This window comes from Oncorhynchus masou, unplaced genomic scaffold (genome assembly GCF_036934945.1).
Source record: "Oncorhynchus masou masou isolate Uvic2021 unplaced genomic scaffold, UVic_Omas_1.1 unplaced_scaffold_3601, whole genome shotgun sequence".
NCBI classification, from domain to species: domain Eukaryota; kingdom Metazoa; phylum Chordata; class Actinopteri; order Salmoniformes; family Salmonidae; genus Oncorhynchus; species Oncorhynchus masou.
In genome coordinates, this window is record NW_027010006.1 from 15,925 (window position 1) to 34,135 (window position 18,211).

The 18,211-nt window shown below is 39.3% G+C and overlaps 1 protein-coding gene across 1 annotated transcript; it reads left to right on the forward strand.

Annotated features, from left to right (window-relative positions):
• Nucleotides 1-10,172: 10,172 nt before the first annotated feature.
• On the forward strand, nt 10,173-11,877 carry LOC135534576 (mitogen-activated protein kinase kinase kinase 2-like). The gene is made up of 2 exons (XM_064961529.1): nt 10,173-10,578; nt 10,795-11,877. Exons 1-2 carry the CDS (start codon nt 10,481-10,483, stop codon nt 11,021-11,023), a joined length of 327 nt encoding a protein of 108 aa, XP_064817601.1. The 5' UTR covers nt 10,173-10,480; the 3' UTR covers nt 11,024-11,877.
• Nucleotides 11,878-18,211: the final 6,334 nt, after the last annotated feature.

The following is an 18,211-nucleotide window of genomic DNA, read 5'->3' on the forward strand; positions in this document are numbered from 1 at the left end:
CTAATGTCTACCAGCGTACTTCCTATATGGCATGACAATTACGTTCAGTAGTGCCTGGTCCGGCAGTACCACAGGAATCAAATCAAATTTATTTGTCACATACACATGGTTAGCAGATGTTAATGCGAGTGTAGCGAAATGCTTGTGCTTCTAGTTCCGACAATGCAGTAATAACCAACAAGTAATCTAACTAACAATTCCAAAACTACTGTCTTATACACAGTGTAAGGGGATAAAGAATATGTACATAAGGATATATGAATGAGTACAGAGCAGCATAGGCAAGATACAGTAGATGGTATCGAGTACAGTATATACATATGAGATGAGTATGTAAACAAAGTGGCATAGTTAAAGTGGCTAGTGATACATGTATTACATAAGGATGCAGTCGATGATATAGAGTACAGTATATACGTATGCATATGAGATGAATAATGTAGGGTAAGTAACATTATATAAGGTAGCACTGTTTAAAGAGGAGGGCCTGATCCAGCAGTACCACAGTAGGGCCTGGTCCGGCAGTACCACAGTAGGGCCTGGTCCGGCAGTACCACAGTAGGGCCTGGTCCGGCAGTACCACAGTAGGGCCTGGTCCGGCAGTACCACAGTAGGGCCTGGTCCGGCAGTACCACAGTTACGGCCTGGTCCGGCAGTACCACAGTAGGGCCTGGTCCGGCAGTACCACAGTAGGGCCTGGTCCGGCAGTACCACAGTAGGGCCTGGTCCGGCAGTACCACAGTTAGGGCCTGGTCCGGCAGTACCACAGTAGGGCCTGGTCCGGCAGTACCACAGTAGGGCCTGGTCCGGCAGTACCACAGTAGGGCCTGGTCCAGCAGTACCACAGTTAGGGCCTGGTCCGGCAGTACCACAGTAGGGTTGAGGAATACACCACCTCAGTCATCGGCTTCATCAATAAGTGTATCGACGACTTCTTCCCCACAGTGACTGTACGTACATATCCCAACCAGAAGCCATGGATTACAGGCAAAAAACGCATTGAGCTAAAGGCTAGAGCTGTCGCTTTCAAGGAGCAGGAGACTAATTCGGACGCTGATAAGAAATACCGCTACGCTCTCAGATGAACCATCAAACAAGCAAAGCGTCAATACAGGATTAAGATTGAATCCTACTACACCAGCTCTGACGCTCGTCGGATGTGGCAGGACTCGAAAACTATTACAGACTACAAAGGGAAACCCAGAAGTGATCTGCTCAGTGACATGAGCCTACCAGATGAGTTAAATGCCTTTTATGCTCGCTTCGAGGCAAGCAACACTGAAGCATGCAGAAGAGCACCAGCAGTTCTGGATGACTGTGTGATAATGTTCTCAGTAGCTGATGTGAACAAAACCTTTAAACAGGTCAACATTCACAAAGCCGCTGGGCCAGACGGATTACCAGGACGTGTACTCAAAGCATGCGCAGACCAACTGTCAATTGTCTTCACTGACATTTTCAACCTCTCCCTGACCGAGTCTGTAATACCTACATGTTTCAAGCAGACCACCATTGTCCCTGTGCCCAGGGAAGCGAATGTAACCTGCCTAAATCATTACCGCCCCGTGGCACTCACGTCAATAGCCATTAAATGCTTTGAAAGGCTGGTCATGGCTCACATCAACAGCATCCTTCAGGACACCCTAGACCCACTTCAATTTGCATACCGCCCCAACAGATCCACAGATGACGCAATCTCAATCGCACTCCACACTGCCCTTTCTCACCTGGATAAAAGGAGCACCTATGTAAGACTGCTGTTCACTGACTACAGCTCAGCGTTCAACACCATATTGCCCATGAAGCTCATCACAAAGCTAAGGACTCTGGGACTAAACACCTCCCTCTGCAACTGCATACTGGACATCCTGACGGGCCGCCCCCCAGGTGGTAAGAGTAGGCAACAACACATCTGCCACGCTGATCCTTAACACTGGGGCCACTCGGGGGGGGGGGGTACTTAGTCCCCTCCTATATTCCCTGTTCACCCACGACTGCGTAGCCAAACACAACTCCAACACCGTCATAAGGTTTGCTGACGACACAACAGTGGCAGGCCTGATCACCGACAACGATGAGACGGCCTATAGGGAGGAGGTCAGAGTACTGGCAATGTGGTGCCAGGACAACAACCTCTCCCTCAATGTGAGCAAGACAAAGGAGCTGATCGGCGGTTAACATCGATGGGGCTGAAGTGGAGCGGGTCGAGAGTTTCAAGTTCTTTGGTATCAACATCACCAACAAATTATCATGGTCCAAACACACCAAGACAGTCGTGAAGAGGGCACGACAAAACCCTTTCCCCCTCAGGAGACTGAAAAGATTTGGCATGGGACCCCAGATCCTCAAATGGTTCTACAGTATATAGCCTCCACATTGACTCTGTACTGGTACCCCCTGTATATAGCCTCCACATTGACTCTGTACTGGTACCCCCTGTATATAGCCTCCACATTGACTCTGTACCAGTACCCCCTGTATATAGCCTCCACATTGACTCTGAACCGGTACCCCCTGTATATAGCCTCCACATTGACTCTGAACCGGTACCCCCTGTATATAGCCACCACATTGACTCTGTACTGGTACCCCCTGTATATAGCCTCCACATTGACTCTGTACTGGTACCCCCTGTATATAGCCTCCACATTGACTCTGTACTGGTACCCCCTGTATATAGCCTCCACATTGACTCTGTACCAGTACCCCCTATATATAGCCTCCACATTGACTCTGTACTGGTACCCCCTGTATATAGCCTCCACATTGACTCTGTACCAGTACCCCCTATATATAGCCTCCACATTGACTCTGTACCAGTACCCCCTATATATAGCCTCCATATTGACTCTGTACCAGTACCCCCTGTATATAGCCTCCACATTGACTCTGTACCAGTACCCCCTGTATATAGCCTCCACATTGACTCTGTACTGGTACCCCCTGTATATAGCCTCCACATTGACTCTGTACCGGTAACCCCTGTATATAGCCTCCATATTGACTCTGTACTGGTACCCCCTGTATATAGCCTCCACATTGACTTTGTACCGTAATACCCTGTATATAGCCTCCACATTGACTCTGTACCGGTACCCCCTGTATATAGCCTCCACATTGACTCTGTACTGTAACACCCTGTATATAGCCTCCACATTGACTCTGTACTGGTACCCCCTGTATATAGCCTCCACATTGACTCTGTACCGGTAACCCCTGTATATAGCCTCCACATTGACTCTGTACCGGTAACCCCTGTATATAGCCTCCACATTGACTCTGTACCGGTAACCCCTGTATATAGCCTCCACATTGACTCTGTACCGGTAACCCCTGTATATAGCCTCCACATTGACTCTGTACCGGTAACCCCTGTATATAGCCTCCACATTGACTCTGTACCGGTAACCCCTGTATATAGCCTATGTATTGTTATTTTATTGGGTTACTCTTTATTTTTTACTTAAAATATTTACCAAATAAACTAATCTTTCTTGAACTGCGTTGTTGGTTGCAAGTAAGCATTTCACGGTAAGGTCTACATCTATTGTATTCGGCACATGTGACAAAGTTTGATTTGTTTTGAGAGATGAGCAAAAGAGGCCTCGGGAAGGACCTCTAAGCCCGTGATAGGTCCCTTTGTCTCTGTCTGTGTCTGTCTGTCTGTGTGTGTGTGTGTGTGTGTGTGTGTGTCTGTGTGTCTGTCTGTCTGTCTGTGTGTGTGTCTGTGTGTGTGTCTGTCTGTGTGTCTGTCTGTGTGTCTGTCTGTGTGTCTGTCTGTGCCAGTGTCAATGGCAGATCACTTTTTTGTTGCTACTTTCTCTAATTTGAGTGGAAATATTATGGTCCATGTGTGAAGAGACGAGTGGTAGTATTATATTATATAGTGGTAGTATTATAGTAGTATTATATTATATAGTGGTAGTATTATAGTAGTATTATATTATATAGTGGTAGTATCATAGTAGTATTATATTATGGTGTGATAGTAGTATAGCAGTATTATATAGTAGTAATATTATATGGTGGTAGTATTATAGTAGTATTTTATAGTAGTGGTATTATATCATATAGTGGTAGTATTATAGTAGTATTATATAGTAGTAGTATTGTATTATATAATGGTAATATTATAGTAGTATTATATAGTAGTAGTATTATAGTGGTATATTATATTGTGGTAGTATTATAGTAGTATTATATAGTAGCAGTAGTATATTATGTAGTGGTGGTATTATAGTAGTAATATATTATATAGTGGTAGTATTATAATAGTATTATATAGTAGTAGTATTACATTATATAGGGGTAGTATTATAGTACTATGATATTATATAGCGGTAGTATTATAGTAGTATTATATTATATATTGGTAGTAGTATTATAGTATTATATTGTAGTAGTATTATATTATATAGTGGTAGTATTATAGTATTATATAGTAGTGGTATTATATAGTGGTAGCATTATACTGGTATTATATAGTAGTAGTATTATAGGGGTGGTATTATAGTACTATTATATAGTAGTATTATATCATATAGTGGTAGTATTATAGTTGTATTATAGTAGTATTATATAGTAGTAGTATTAAATTATATAGTGTTAGTATTATAGCAGTAGTATATTATGTGGTGGTAGTATTATAGTAGTAGTATACTATATTGTTGGAGTATATTAATAGTATTATATAGTGGTAGCATTATAGTGGTATTATATAGTAGTAGTATAATATTATTTAGTGGTAGTATTATAGGGGTAGTATTATAGTACTATTGTATAGTAGTATTATATCATATAGTGGTAATATTATAGTAGTATTATATTATATAGTGCTAGTATTATAGTAGTATTATATAGTAGTAGTATTATATTATATAGTGCTAGTATAATAGCAGTAGTATATTATGTGGAAGTATTATAGTAATAGTATACTATATAGTGCTAGTATTATAGTAGTATTATATAGTAGTAGTATTATATTATATAGTGCTAGTATAATAGCAGTAGTATATTATGTGGTAGTATTATAGTAATAGTATACTATATAGTGGGAGTGTTATAGTATTATTATATAGTGGTAGTATTATAGTATCATAATATTATATAGTGCTAGTATCATTATATTATATAGTGGTATTATAGTGGTAGCAGTATATTATATAGTGGTAGTATTATAGAGTGGTAGTATTATAGAATCATTATATTATGTAGTGGTAGTATTATATTGTATAGTGGTTGTATTGTAGTTGTATTATATAGTGGTAGTATTATAATAGTGTTATATAGTGGTTGTATTATATAGTGGTAGTATTATAATAGTGTTATATAGTGGTAGTATTATAATATTATTATTTAGTGGTAGTATTATAAGAGTATTATTTAGTGGTAGTATTATAATAGTATTATTTAGTGGTAGTATTATAATAGTGTTATATAGTGGTAGTATTATAATAGTGTTATATAGTGGTTGTATTATAATAGTGTTATATGTTGGTAGTATTATAATAGTATTATTTAGTGGTAGTATTATAATAGTATTATTTAGTGGTAGTATTATAATAGTATTATTTAGTGGTAGTATTATAATAGTGTTATATAGTGGTAGTATTATAATAGTGTTATATAGTGGTAGTATTATAATAGTGTTATATAGTGGTAGTATTATAATAGTATTATTTAGTGGTAGTATTATAATAGTATTATTTAATGGTAGTATTATAATAGTATTATTTAGTGGTAGTATTATAATAGTATTATTTAGGGGTAGTATTATAGTTGTATTATATAGTGGTAGTATTATAGTTGTATTATATAGTGGTAGTATTATAATAGTATTATTTAGTGGTAGTATTATAATAGTATTATTTAGTGGTAGTATTATAGTTGTATTATATAGTGGTAGTATTATAGTTGTATTATATAGTGGTAGTATTATAATAGTGTTATATTTTGGTAGTATTATAGTTGTATTATATAGTGGTAGTATTATAATAGTATTATATAGTGGTAGTATTATAGTTGTATTATATAGTGGTAGTATTATAATAGTGTTATATATTGGTAGTATTATAGTTGTATTATATAGTGGTAGTATTATAATAGTATTATATAGTGGTAGTATTATAATAGTGTTATATAGTGGTAGTATTATAGTTGTATTATATAGTGGTAGTATTATATTGTATAGTGGTAGTATTATAGATGTATTATATAGTGGTAGTATTATAATAGTGTTGTATAGTGGTAGTATTATAGTTGTATTATATAGTGGTAGTATTATATTGTATAGTGGTAGTATTATAGTTGTATTATATAGTGGTAGTATTATAATAGTGTTGTATAGTGGTAGTATTATAGTTGTATTATACAGTGGTAGTATTATATTGTATAGTGGTAGTATTATAGTTGTATTATATAGTGGTAGTATTATAATAGTGTTATATATTGGTAGTATTATAGTTGTATTATATAGTGGTAGTATTATAATAGTATTATTTAGTGGTAGTATTATAATAGTATTATTTAGCGGTAGTATTATAGTTGTATTATATAGTGGTAGTATTATAGTTGTATTATATAGTGGTAGTATTATAATAGTGTTATATATTGGTAGTATTATAGTTGTATTATATAGTGGTAGTATTATAATAGTATTATATAGTGGTAGTATTATAGTTGTATTATATAGTGGTAGTATTATAATAGTGTTGTATAGTGGTAGTATTATAGTTGTATTATACAGTGCTAGTATTATATTGTATAGTGGTAGTATTATAGTTGTATTATATAGTGGTAGTATTATAATAGTGTTATATATTGGTAGTATTATAGTTGTATTATATAGTGGTAGTATTATAATAGTATTATTTAGTGGTAGTATTATAATAGTATTATTTAGTGGTAGTATTATAGTTGTATTATATAGTGGTAGTATTATAGTTGTATTATATAGTGGTAGTATTATAATAGTGTTATATATTGGTAGTATTATAGTTGTATTATATAGTGGTAGTATTATAATAGTATTATATAGTGGTAGTATTATAGTTGTATTATATAGTGGTAGTATTATAATAGTGTTATATATTGGTAGTATTATAGTTGTATTATATAGTGGTAGTATTATAATAGTATTATATAGTGGTAGTATTATAATAGTGTTATATAGTGGTAGTATTATAGTTGTATTATATAGTGGTAGTATTATATTGTATAGAGGTAGTATTATAGTTGTATTATATAGTGGTAGTATTATAATAGTGTTGTATAGTGGTAGTATTATAGTTGTATTATATAGTGGTAGTATTATATTGTATAGTGGTAGTATTATAGTTGTATTATATAGTGGTAGTATTATAATAGTGTTATATATTGGTAGTATTATAGTTGTATTATATAGTGGTAGTATTATAATAGTATTATTTAGTGGTAGTATTATAATAGTGTTATATAGTGGTAGTATTATGATAGTGTTATATAGTGGTAGTATTATAATAGTATTATTTAGTGGTAGTATTATAATAGTGTTATATAGTGGTTGTATTATATAGTGGTAGTATTATAATAGTGTTATATATTGGTAGTATTATAGTTGTATTATATAGTGGTAGTATTATAGTTGTATTATATAGTGGTAGTATTATAATAGTGTTATTTAGTGGTAGTATTATAATATTATTTAGTGGTAGTATTATAGTTGTATTATATAGTGGTAGTATTATAGTTGTATTATATAGTGGTAGTATTATAGTTGTATTATAGTGGTAGTATTATAGTTGTATTATATAGTGGTAGTATTATAATAGTGTTATATATTGGTAGTATTATTGTTGTATTATATAGTGGTAGTATTATAATAGTATTATATAGTGGTAGTATTATATTTGTATTATATAGTGGTAGTATTATAATAGTGTTATATATTGGTAGTATTATAGTTGTATTATACAGTGGTAGTATTATATTGTATAGTGGTAGTATTATAGTTGTATTATATAGTGGTAGTATTATAATAGTTTTATATAGTGGTTGTATTATATAGTGGTTGTATTATATAGTGGTAGTATTATAGTTGTATTATAATAGTGTTATATAGTGGTTGTATTATTTAGTGGTAGTATTATAATAGTGTTATATAGTGGTAGTTTTATAGTTGTATTATATAGTGGTAGTATTATAGTTGTATTATATTGTGGTAGTATTATAATTGTATTCTATAGTGGTAGTATTATAATAGTGTTATATAGTGGTTGTATTATATAGTGGTAGTATTATTATAGTATTATTTAGTGATAGTATTATAATAGTGTTATATAGTGGTTGTATTATATAGTGTTAGTATTATAGTTGTATTATATAGTGGTAGTATTATAGTTGTATTATATAGTGGTAGTATTATAGTTGTATTATATAGTGGTAGTATTATAGTTGTATTATATAGTGGTAGTATTATAATAGTGTTATATAGTGGTTGTATTATATAGTGGTAGTATTATAATAGTGTTATATATTGGTAGTATTATAGTTGTATTATATAGTGGTAGTATTATATTGTTTAGTGGTAGTATTGTGGTTGTATTATATAGTGGTAGTATTATAGTTGTATTATATAGTGGTAGTATTATAGTTGTATTATATAGTGGTAGTATTATAGTTGTATTATATAGTGGTAGTATTATAATAGTGTTATATAGTGGTAGTATTATAATAGTATTATTTAGTGGTAGTATTATAATAGTATTATTTAGTGGTAGTATTATAGTTGTATTATATAGTGGTAGTATTATAGTTGTATTATATAGTGGTAGTATTATAATAGTGTTATATATTGGTAGTATTATAGTTGTATTATATAGTGGTAGTATTATAATAGTATTATATAGTGGTAGTATTATAGTTGTATTATTTAGTGGTAGTATTATAATAGTGTTATATATTGGTAGTATTATAGTTGTATTATATAGTGGTAGTATTATAATAGTGTTATATATTGGTAGTATTATAGTTGTATTATATAGTGGTAGTATTATAATAGTATTATATAGTGGTAGTATTATAATAGTGTTATATAGTGGTAGTATTATAGTTGTATTATATAGTGGTAGTATTATATTGTATAGTGGTAGTATTATAGTTGTATTATATAGTGGTAGTATTATAATAGTGTTGTATAGTGGTAGTATTATAGTTGTATTATATAGTGGTAGTATTATATTGTATTGTGGTAGTATTATAGTTGTATTATATAGTGGTAGTATTATAATAGTGTTATATATTGGTAGTATTATAGTTGTATTATATAGTGGTAGTATTATAATAGTATTATTTAGTGGTAGTATTATAATAGTGTTATATAGTGGTCGTATTATGATAGTGTTATATAGTGGTAGTATTATAATAGTATTATTTAGTGGTAGTATTATAATACTGTTATTTAGTGGTAGTATTATAATAGTGTTATACAGTGGTAGTATTATAATAGTGTTTTATAGTGGTAGTATTATAACAGTGTTATATAGTGGTTGTATTATAATAGTGTTATTTAGTGGTAGTATTATAATAGTATTATTTAGTGGTTGTATTATAATATTATTTAGTGGTAGTATTATAGTTGTATTATATAGTGGTAGTATTATAGTTGTATTATATAGTGGTAGTATTATAGTTGTATTATAGTGGTAGTATTATAGTTGTATTATATAGTGGTAGTATTATAATAGTGTTATATATTGGTAGTATTATTGTTGTATTATATAGTGGTAGTATTATAATAGTATTATATAGTGGTAGTATTATAGTTGTATTATATAGTGGTAGTATTATAATAGTGTTATATGTTGGTAGTATTATAGTTGTATTATACAGTGGTAGTATTATATTGTATAGTGGTAGTATTATAGTTGTATTATATAGTGGTAGTATTATAATAGTGTTATATAGTGGTTGTATTATATAGTGGTTGTATTATATAGTGGTAGTATTATAGTTGTATTATATAGTGGTAGTATTATAATAGTGTTATATATTGGTAGTATTATAGTTGTATTATATAGTGGTAGTATTATATTGTATAGTGGTAGTATTATAGTTGTATTATATAGTGGTAGTATTATAGTTGTATTATATAGTGGTAGTATTATAGTTGTATTATATAGTGGTAGTATTATAATAGTGTTATATAGTGGTTGTATTATATTTGTATTATATAGTGGTAGTATTATAGTTGTATTATATAGTGATAGTATTATAGTTGTATTATATAGTGGTAGTATTATAGTTGTATTATATAGTGGTAGTATTATAGTTGTATTATATAGTGGTAGTATTATAATAGTGTTATATAGTGGTTGTATTATATAGTGGTAGTATTTCTCTTCATACTCTCTGTTGTCCTCTAGGTGCCAACATCCTGAGAGACTCCACTGGCAACATAAAGCTGGGGGACTTTGGGGCCAGTAAACGCATCCAGACCATCTGTATGTCAGGAACTGGCATCAAATCTGTCACCGGCACGCCTTACTGGATGAGCCCAGAAGTCATCAACGGAGAAGGATACGGACGCAAAGCTGATGTCTGGTAAAAAGACTCATAATGCAGTCAGGTGGCTCTTTGTTCAGTGCCATTCACACTTTTACAAGAACATTTTGCGATATCAAATTGTGAAACAAATTCCTGATTTTCTTGTCTTGTTTAAGAATATACACTAATGTTAAAGGTGATTTATTTCTCATGTTTGTCTCCTGATGTACTAGATGAAGTGGTTCTGTCTCCATAAAGTGTTTTGTCTGTCAGGTCTGTGGCGTGCACAGTGGTGGAGATGCTTACCCAGAAGCCTCCCTGGGCGGAATTCGAGGCCATGGCAGCTATCTTTAAGATAGCCACGCAGCCCACCAAGCCCTTCCTCCCTGAGGGTGTTTCCGAGGCCGCCCGGGACTTTGTGCGCCAGGTGTTCATAGAGGAGAAGTGGCGTCCCACGGCCGAGAACCTCCTCTCACACCCCTTCGTCCAAGGGGGGTTCTGACCCTGACCTCTAACACCCCCAGGGCCACCCTGCCTCCCAGGCCTCTCCACAGCTCCAGTCCGCCAGCTTCCAGGGCCCAGCACCACTCCACTCCAGGGCCCAGCACCACTCCACTCCAGGGCCCAGCACCACTCCACTCCAGGGCCCAGCACCATGATGCCAGACCTGATCATAACCTGAGCCCCAGTCTCTCTCCTTCACCAGCTAACTGACCCCAGACCTGATCATAACCTGAGCCCTAATCTCTCCTATATTTTGTCTGTCTTGTGATCAGTGGTCACCTTCTATATTCTGTTAAGGTTAAGAGCAAACTCTGAAAATACATGCCATCTGTCAGGACTGTAAGTTAGTCATCTAGTTTCCCTGTTGTCTTTGAGTAATATTCTGCTTCAAAGGGGATTGTGAACAGTTTTTGTAATACATCCTAGATGAACACTTGCAGTTACCTTAACAGTTGATGTCTATACTTTGACCTGAGATATGTACATTTAGTTTTGTCTGAATTGCCAAACGCCTTACAATGACGAGTTGTAAAATAGCATTTATGTACATTTACAGAATGACCCTGTTTCTACAACATAGCACTCTTTCTAATTCGGAAAGAGACTGTTGCACATTTTATAGCATGTATTCAGTAGATGCCCCAATGCAGGATAATCAACAGGAAAAAATAGATGCTGTAAATATATTTGACATTTTTATAATTTCATAATGAGAGAAATGTTTTTTTTTATTCCACTGTTTGGAGAAAAATACCAAACATTTGTATTGTTGTGAATGGTTACTCGCCGTGTATAAGCAAGCAATTCTCCCACGCTGACCAGCCTGTTTAAATCCACATATGTGCCATGTTTCCTTCTATCCCAGTGTATTGTTCACCAGCACAGAACTGTCCGAAGAGAGTTCAGTAAATACTCCTTGTTCTTCCCAGAGTTGGGAACAAAAATAACTCCCCCATCTAGAACATGGATTTCTTAGCCAGTGAATCAGTCCTCAGCCTGAAATCCAGAACATAACTTGATATGATTGAAAGTGATAACTTTCAACTCCATGTACAGTTGAAGTCTGAAGTTTACATACACCTTAGCCAAATACATTTAAACTCAGTTTTTCACAATTCCTGACATTTAATCCGAGTAAATATTCCCTGTTTTATGACAGTTAGGATCACCACTTTATTTTAAGAATGGGAAATGTCAGAATAATAGTAGAGAGAATGATTTATTTCAGCTTTTATTTCTTTCATCACATTCCCAGTGGGTCAGAAGTTTACACTCAATTAGTATTTGGTAGCATTGCCTTTAAATTGTTTCACTTGGGTCAAATGTTTTGGGTAGCCTTCCACAAGCTTCCCACAATAAATTGGGTGAATTCTGTCCCATTCCTCCTGACAGAGATGGTGTGACTGAGTCAAGTTTGTAGGTTCTGCCCACAAATTTTCTATAGGATTGGGGTCAGGGCTTTGTTATGGCCACTCCAATACCTTGACTTTGTTGTCCTTGAGACATTTTTCCACAACTTTGGAAGTATGCTTGGGGTCATTGTCCATTTGTAAGACCCATTTGCGACCAAGCTTTAACTTCCTGACTGATGTCTTGAGATGTTGCTTCAATATATCCACCTTTTTTTTCTTCCTCATGAAGCCATCTATTTTGTGAAGTGCACCAGTCCCTCCTGCAGCAAAGCACCCCCACAACATGATGCTGCCACCCCCGTGTTTCACGGTTGGGATGGTGTTCTTCAGCTTGCAAACATCCCCCTTTTTCCTCCAAACATAACGATGGTCATTATGGCCAAACAGTTGTATTTTTGTTTGATCAGACCAGAGGACATTTCTCCAAAAAGTACGATCTTTGTCCCCCTGTGCAGTTGCAAACCGTAGTCAGGCTTTTTTATGGCAGTTTTGGAGCAGTGGCTTCTTCCTTGCTGAGCCACCTTTCAGGTTATGTCGATATAGAACTCGTTTTACTGTGGATATAGATACTTTTGTACCTGTTTCCTCCAGCATCTTCACAAGGTAATTTTCTGTTGTTCTGGGATTGATTTGCACCTTTTGCACCAAAGTACGATCATCTCTAGGCGTCTCCTTCCTGAGCGGTACGATGGCTGCGTGATCCCATGATGTTTATACTTGTGTGCTATTGTTTGTACAGATGAACGTGGTACTTTCAGGCGTTTGGAAATTGCTCCCAAAGATGAACCAGACTTGCAAAAGCAAAGAGGCACTGAGTTTGAAAGTAGGCCTTGAAATACATCCATTTACATTTTTACATTTAAGTCGTTTAGCAGACGCTCTTATCCAGAGCGACTTACAAATTGGTGAATTCACCTTCTGACATCCAGTGGAACAGCCACTTTACAATAGTGCATCTAAATCATTAAGGGGGGGTGGTGAGAAGGATTACTTATCCTATCCTAGGTATTCCTTGAAGAGGTGGGGTTTCAGGTGTCTCCGGAAGGTGGTGATTGACTCCGCTGTCCTGGCGTCGTGAGGGAGTTTGTTCCACCATTGGGGGCCAGAGCAGCGAACAGTTTTGACTGGGCTGAGCGGGAACTGTACTTCCTCAATGGTAGGGAGGCGAGCAGGCCAGAGGTGGATGAACGCAGTGCCCTTGCTTGGGTGTAGGGCCTGATCAGAGCCTGGAGGTACTGCGGTGCCGTTCCCCTCACAGCTCCGTAGGCAAGCACCATGGTCTTGTAGCGGATGCGAGCTTCAACTGGAAGCCAGTGGAGAGAGCGGAGGAGCGGGGTGACGTGAGAGAACTTGGGAAGGTTGAACACCAGACGGGCTGCGGCGTTCTGGATGAGTTGTAGGGGTTTAATGGCACAGGCAGGGAGCCCAGCCAACAGCGAGTTGCAGTAATCCAGACGGGAGATGACAAGTGCCTGGATTAGGACCTGCGCCGCTTCCTGTGTGAGGCAGGGTCGTACTCTGCGGATGTTGTAGAGCATGAACCTACAGGAACGGGCCACCGCCATGATGTTGGTTGAGAACGACAGGGTGTTGTCCAGGATCACGCCAAGGTTCTTAGCGCTCTGGGAGGAGGACACAATGGAGTTGTCAACCGTGATGGCGAGATCATGGAACGGGCAGTCCTTCCCCGGGAGGAAGAGCAGCTCCGTCTTGCCGAGGTTTAGCTTGAGGTGGTGATCCGTCATCCACACTGATATGTCTGCCAGACATGCAGAGATGCGATTCGCCACCTGGTCATCAGAAGGGGGAAAGGAGAAGATTAATTGTGTGTCGTCTGCATAGCAATGATAGGAGAGACCATGTGAGGTTATGACAGAGCCAAGTGACTTGGTGTATAGCGAGAATAGGAGAGGGCCTAGAACAGAGCCCTGGGGGACACCAGTGGTGAGAGCGCGTGGCGAGGAGACAGATTCTCGCCACGCCACCTGGTAGGAGCGACCTGTCAGGTAGGACGCAATCCAAGCGTGGGCCGCGCCGGAGATGCCCAACTCGGAGAGGGTGGAGAGGAGGATCTGATGGTTCACAGTATCGAAGGCAGCCGATAGGTCTAGAAGGATGAGAGCAGAGGAGAGAGAGTTAGCTTTAGCAGTGCGGAGCGCCTCCGTGATGCAGAGAAGAGCAGTCTCAGTTGAATGACTAGTCTTGAAACCTGACTGATTTGGATCAAGAAGGTCATTCTGAGAGAGATAGCGGGAGAGCTGGCCAAGGACGGCATGTTCAAGAGTTTTGGAGAGAAAAGAAAGAAGGGATACTGGTCTGTAGTTGTTGACATCGGAGGGATCGAGTGTAGGTTTTTTCAGAAGGGGTGCAACTCTCGCTCTCTTGAAGACGGAAGGGACGTAGCCAGCGGTCAGGGATGAGTTGATGAGCGAGGTGAGGTAAGGGAGAAGGTCCCCGGAAATGGTCTGGAGGAGAGAGGAGGGGATAGGGTCGAGCGGGCAGGTTGTTGGGCGGCCGGCCGTCACAAGAAGCGAGATTTCATCTGGAGAGAGAGGGGAGAAAGAGGTCAGAGCACAGGGTAGGGCAGTGTGAGCAGAACCAGCGGTGTCGTTTGACTTAGCAAACGAGGATCGGATGTCGTCGACCTTCTTTTCAAAATGGTTGACGAAGTCATCTGCAGAGAGGGAGGAGGGGGAGGGGGAGGAGGATTCAGGAGGGAGGAGAAGGTGGCAAAGAGCTTCCTAGGGTTAGAGGCAGATGCTTGGAATTTAGAGTGGTAGAAAGTGGCTTTAGCAGCAGAGACAGAGGAGGAAAATGTAGAGAGGAGGGAGTGAAAGGATGCCAGGTCCGCAGGGAGGCGAGTTTTCCTCCATTTCCGCTCGGCTGCCCAGAGCTCTGTTCTGTGAGCTCGCAATGAGTCATCGAGCCACGGAGCGGGAGGGGAGGACCGAGCCGGCCTGGAGGATAGGGGACATAGAGAGTCAAAGGATGCAGAAAGGGAAGAGAGGAGGGTTGAGGAGGCAGAGTCAGGAGAAAGGTTGGAGAAGGTATGAGCAGAGGGAAGAGATGATAGGATGGAAGAGGAAAGAGTAGCGGGGGAGAGAGAGCGAAGGTTGGGACGGCGCGATACCATCCGAGTAGGGGCAGTGTGGGAAGTGTTGGATGAGAGCGAGAGGGAAAAGGATACAAGGTAGTGGTCGGAGACTTGGAGGGGAGTTGCAGTGAGGTTAGTGGAAGAACAGCATCTAGTAAAGATGAGGTCGAGCGTATTGCCTGCCTTGTGAGTAGGGGGAAGGTGAGAGGGTGAGGTCAAAGAGGAGAGGAGTGGAAAGAAGGAGGCAGAGAGGAATGAGTCAAAGGTAGACGTGGGGAGGTTAAAGTCGCCCAGGACTGTGAGAGGTGAGCCGTCCTCAGGAAAGGAGCTTATCAAGGCATCAAGCTCATTGATGAACTCTCCGAGGGAACCTGGAGGGCGATAAATGATAAGAATGTTAAGCTTGAAAGGGCTGGTAACTGTGACAGCATGGAATTCAAAGGAGGCGATAGATAGATGGGTAAGGGGGAGAGAGAGAATGACCACTTGGGAGAGATGAGGATCCCGGTGCCACCACCCCGCTGACCAGAAGCTCTCGGGTGTGCGAGAACACGTGGGCGGACGAAGAGAGAGCAGTAGGAGTAGCAGTGTTATCTGTGGTGATCCATGTTTCCGTCAGTGCCAGGAAGTCGAGGGACTGGAGGGAGGCATAGGCTGAGATGAACTCTGCCTTGTTGGCCGCAGATCGGCAGTTCCAGAGGCTACCGGAGACCAGGAACTCCACGTGGGTCGTGCGCGCTGGGACCACCAGATTAGGGTGGCCGCGGCCACGCGGTGTGGAGCGTTTGTATGGTCTGTGCAGAGAGGAGAGAACAGGGATAGATAGACACATAGTTAACAGGGTACAGAAGAGGCTACGCTAATGCAAAGGAGATTGGAATGACAAGTGGACTACACGTCTCGAATGTTCAGAAAGTTAAGCTTACGTAGCAAGAATCTTATTGACTAAAATGATTGAAATGATACAGTACTGCTGGAGTAGGCTAGCTGGTAGTGGCTGCGATGTTGACACTACACTAATCAAGTCGTTCCGTCGAGTGTAATAGTTTCTACAGTGCTGCTATTCGGGGGCTAGCTGGCTAGCTAGCAAGGTTGATTGCGTTCCGTTACATCCACACTCAAATGATGTCAATTAGCCTATCAGAAGCTTATAAAGCCATGACATCATTTTCTGAAATTTTCCAAGCTGTTTAAAGGCACAGTCAACTTAGTGTATGTAAACTTCTGACCCACTGGAATTGTGATACAGTGAATTATAAATGAAATAATCTGTCTCTAAACAATTGTTGGGAAAATGACTTGTCCTGCACAAAGTAGATGTCCTAACTATAGTTTTTTTATCAAGAAATTTGTGGACTGGTTAAAAAAACGAGTTTTAATGACTCCAACCTAAGTGTATGTAAACTTCCGTCTTCAACTGTACTTTGGAATGCCAATGCGTGGAAAGTAAGTGTAACCCGAGTGGATGTGTGATACTTACTCTTCAGCCTGAATTGTCCCCACTTGCGCCAGCGATTAGCTAGCTTTTCACATGGCGCCGACTGGTAAGATGCTTCAGGAGTGCGGTCGGTCACGCGTGCTAGCAAGGCAGAGGTCTCGAGTTCAGTCCAGATATGGGCCAAGTCGGGACGAGGAGGTACTCGCTAAGCAAGCAGCATGACGTCCTTCACATTAGCACAAATACAACGTGGATTTCTCAGACACTTTATCACTCCAGGACCTACCCCTCTGCTGTAGATGGAAGTCTCCCTGTACCGAGGACATACCCCTCTGCTGTAGATGGAAGTCTCCCTGTACCGAGGACCTACCCCTCTGCTGTAGATGGAAGTCTCCCTGTACCGAGGACCTCTACCCCTCTGCTGTAGATGGAAGTCTCCCTGTACCGAGGACCTCTACCCCTCTGCTGTAGATGGAAGTCTCCCTGTACCGAGGACCTCTACCCCTCTGCTGTAGATGGAAGTCTCCCTGTACCGAGGACCTACCCCTCTGCTGTAGATGGAAGTCTCCCTGTACCGAGGACCTCTACCCCTCTGCTGTAGATGGAAGTCTCCCTGTACCGAGGACCTCTACCCCTCTGCTGTAGATGGAAGTCTCCCTGTACCGAGGACATACCCCTCTGCTGTAGATGGAAGTCTCCCTGTACCGAGGACCTCTACCCCTCTACTGTAGATGGAAGTCTCCCTGTACCGAGGACCTACCCCTCTGCTGTAGATGGAAGTCTCCCTGTACCGAGGACCTACCCCTCTGCTGTAGATGGAAGTCTCCCTGTACCGAGGACCTCTACCCTCTGCTGTAGATGGAAGTCTCCCTGTACCGAGGACCTCTACCCCTCTGCTGTAGATGGAAGTCTCCCTGTACCGAGGACCTCTACCCCTCTGCTGTAGATGGAAGTCTCCCTGTACCGAGGACCTACCCCTCTGCTGTAGATGGAAGTCTCCCTGTACCGAGGACCTACCCCTCTGCTGTAGATGGAAGTCTCCCTGTACCGAGGACCTCTACCCCTCTGCTGTAGATGGAAGTCTCCCTGTACCGAGGACCTACCCCTCTGCTGTAGATGGAAGTCTCCCTGTACCGAGGACCTACCCCTCTGCTGTAGATGGAAGTCTCCCTGTACCGAGGACCTACCCCTCTGCTGTAGATGGAAGTCTCCCTGTACCGAGGACCTACCCCTCTGCTGTAG